This window comes from Helobdella robusta, assembly GCF_000326865.2.
Source record: "Helobdella robusta unplaced genomic scaffold HELROscaffold_19, whole genome shotgun sequence".
Classification (NCBI taxonomy): domain Eukaryota; kingdom Metazoa; phylum Annelida; class Clitellata; order Rhynchobdellida; family Glossiphoniidae; genus Helobdella; species Helobdella robusta.
Window position 1 is genome coordinate 2,726,159 of NW_008704034.1, and position 2,672 is coordinate 2,728,830.

A 2,672-nucleotide genomic window follows, 5' to 3' on the forward strand; every position below is an offset into this window, starting at 1 on the left:
ATAAACATTTTTTTGAAAGATTGATTGATGAAAAAACTGGCTGGTGGTCGGAAAGACAGTGAGAAATAACGCCGGAAACCAAGATGTTCTCAGGAATGTTTGTGAAGATGTTGTCAATAATAGATTGTCGATTACATTCTACTCTTGTCGGAAGTGTTATTGTTTGTTGTAAACTGTAACTGTTCATAAGTTGCAAAAAATTGAACTTATTGTTGTTGTTGTTACTTTCTGACAGGTCAATGTTGAAATCACCTGCAACTATTATTAATTTGTTTTCATGATTTGCAACCAGCAAAATATCATCTAAACATTCGATGAACGAATTGACATCATAAGTTGGTGGTCGGTATGTCACAATGATTAAAACATTTTTTGTGATAGGTCTGTTTATTATTTCTAGAACGAAAAATTCGAATTCATTTATTTTACTTGTTATGTCGTCTCGGATTTTGTAATCTAAATTGTTTTTTATGTGAAAGCCGACTCCTCCACCGTGTTTTATTCTTCGGTGCTTACCTTTAAAGACATATCCGTTAATGTCAATCAAATTTTCGTTGCTGTCATTGAGCCAACTTTCAGAAATTGCGAGAACATCAATCTCAAAATTCAATTCTCGCAAGAAATCATAAATGTCATCAGATTTATTCAACAAATTTCTTACGTTTATATGTAGAATATTGAATAAATTTTGATTAAATTGATTTTGAATTATTTTCATTTCAGAGTTAAAATCATTTACATCATAAATCTTACATATGCTGGCAATATTTTGCTGAGAGTTTTCAACATTTTCACATACTTCATTTTTGTCAATAGTAAAAAAACAATCCGAAAAATTACTATCCATGGTTGTTGTCGAAATTATTTGCGGGTTTTTTTTCTTTAAAGTGCCAGTCTCTTACAATAATATGTTTCAGAATGATATCAGGATTTTTCATTTTATTGCTGTCACAACTTTCTACACAAACTCGAAACATTGTTGAATGCTCATTTTCAATATCAGGTGTGCTATCGTTTGCCATTTCTGAACGCTTCAGCACTGGGTAACACGATAACACATTAATATCATTTGACTTTAGATATTCAACTACATCATCTCTGTGACACTTCATCACGTTACTTACTGAAAAGAAAGATTTTTTAATCAAAATCTTATTCGCCTTCAGTTTACAATCTTCACTATCTTTGTTTCCAATTATCTTTTTGACACCTTTTTTTCTTCTTTCCAGTTTCGGTGTTAACGATATTTTCATCACTCTTCATTTCAAGAATATTTTTGTTTTGGTTTTTCCTCGGTCTGTTTACAACAGTGAATGGTGATGCATCTACCTCAACTGGTATTTTATCTGTAAGTGGCAGCACATTCACCTCAGCTGGTATTTTAATTGCATCAGACCATAAAATTGGTTTTTGCATCAAATCATTATTTGCAGCTGTATTCAATTTCCAAATTTCATTATTACAGTCGTTACGATTTTTTATACTTTTTAAATTGCACTCTACATAGTTTGTTTTCCCTTTCAGCGCGGCAAATTCTTCGCTGCACTTTTCAATGAAAGCTGAGATATTAACATGTTGTTTGTTCAACATGTCTCTAACTTCGTTTTTCAATATTTCAAAATTTATTTGAAAACATTTTTCGAAATTAGGTATCTTGGACATATTTGAGCTGACAAATAAAGGGAGCTTGTCCAACATGTTAGCTGCTACCATATTTTTCAATAGCTCAATGCAATCCACCAATTTGTCCTTTTTTTGAGTGCCATTTGTTAACAATTTTTCAATTTTTTCACATTTCAGGTTAACGAACTCACTTTTCAAAATTTTCGAAGCAGCTACAATATCGTCATTGGTATAGAAATCAGCAGTATTACAAATAAACACTTCATTTTCGAGCAAATTAATATTATTAGTTAAAAAATACAAAATTTCGCTAACAACGACCTTTCTGGCAGCCATTTTTTCCGGAAATACATACATACATACATACATACATACATACATACATACATACATACATACATACATACATACATACATACATACATACATACAAACATACATACATACATACATACATACATACATACATACATACATACATACATACATACATACATACATACATACATACATACATACATGCAAACACCCATACATTTTTCAACGTCTTTTGTCTGATAAGTAATGATCAGAGATGTTGAGGAGTGAAAAAGTCTAAAACACGTTTATAATTATAAATTCTATACGTACCCATACGGTAGACGGTGTAAAACACGGTCTGGTCTCGATTTTCATTGTATTGAATCAACATGTGGTAATGTAAATAGAGAAAAACCACATGTGTACATAACTTTATACAAACGCTAGTAGTATAGGTATTTGTGTGTACACAATGAAAAGCACATACAACAAACAAAAAATAAAAACAACATCACACAAACAACATTTACACCAGTAGTGGGTTTGATAAAAATTTTTAAAAACTTCGCGTCTCATCATTTATTTACTTAGCGATTTATTTCTTTAGAATAATCCTTGAAATCCTCACAGTCGAATATTTAGGTCATTGTCTGTTTGACGGTTCTTTCCAATTTATCCTTCTCTCTTTCTCTCTCTCTTTCTCTCTCTCTTTCTCTCTCTCTTTCTCTCTTTCTTTTTTTTCTCTCTTT

The 2,672-nt window shown here is 31.2% G+C and overlaps 1 protein-coding gene across 1 annotated transcript; it reads right to left on the reverse strand.

The window, feature by feature from the left end:
• Positions 1 to 1,179: 1,179 nt before the first annotated feature.
• On the reverse strand, positions 1,180 to 1,959 carry HELRODRAFT_171038 (hypothetical protein; the record flags this gene model as incomplete). Its single annotated transcript, XM_009016849.1, has 1 exon — positions 1,180 to 1,959. The coding sequence occupies one exon, from the start codon at positions 1,957 to 1,959 to the stop codon at positions 1,180 to 1,182; it is 780 nt and encodes a 259-aa protein (XP_009015097.1).
• Between the last annotated feature and the right edge of the window lie 713 nt (positions 1,960 to 2,672).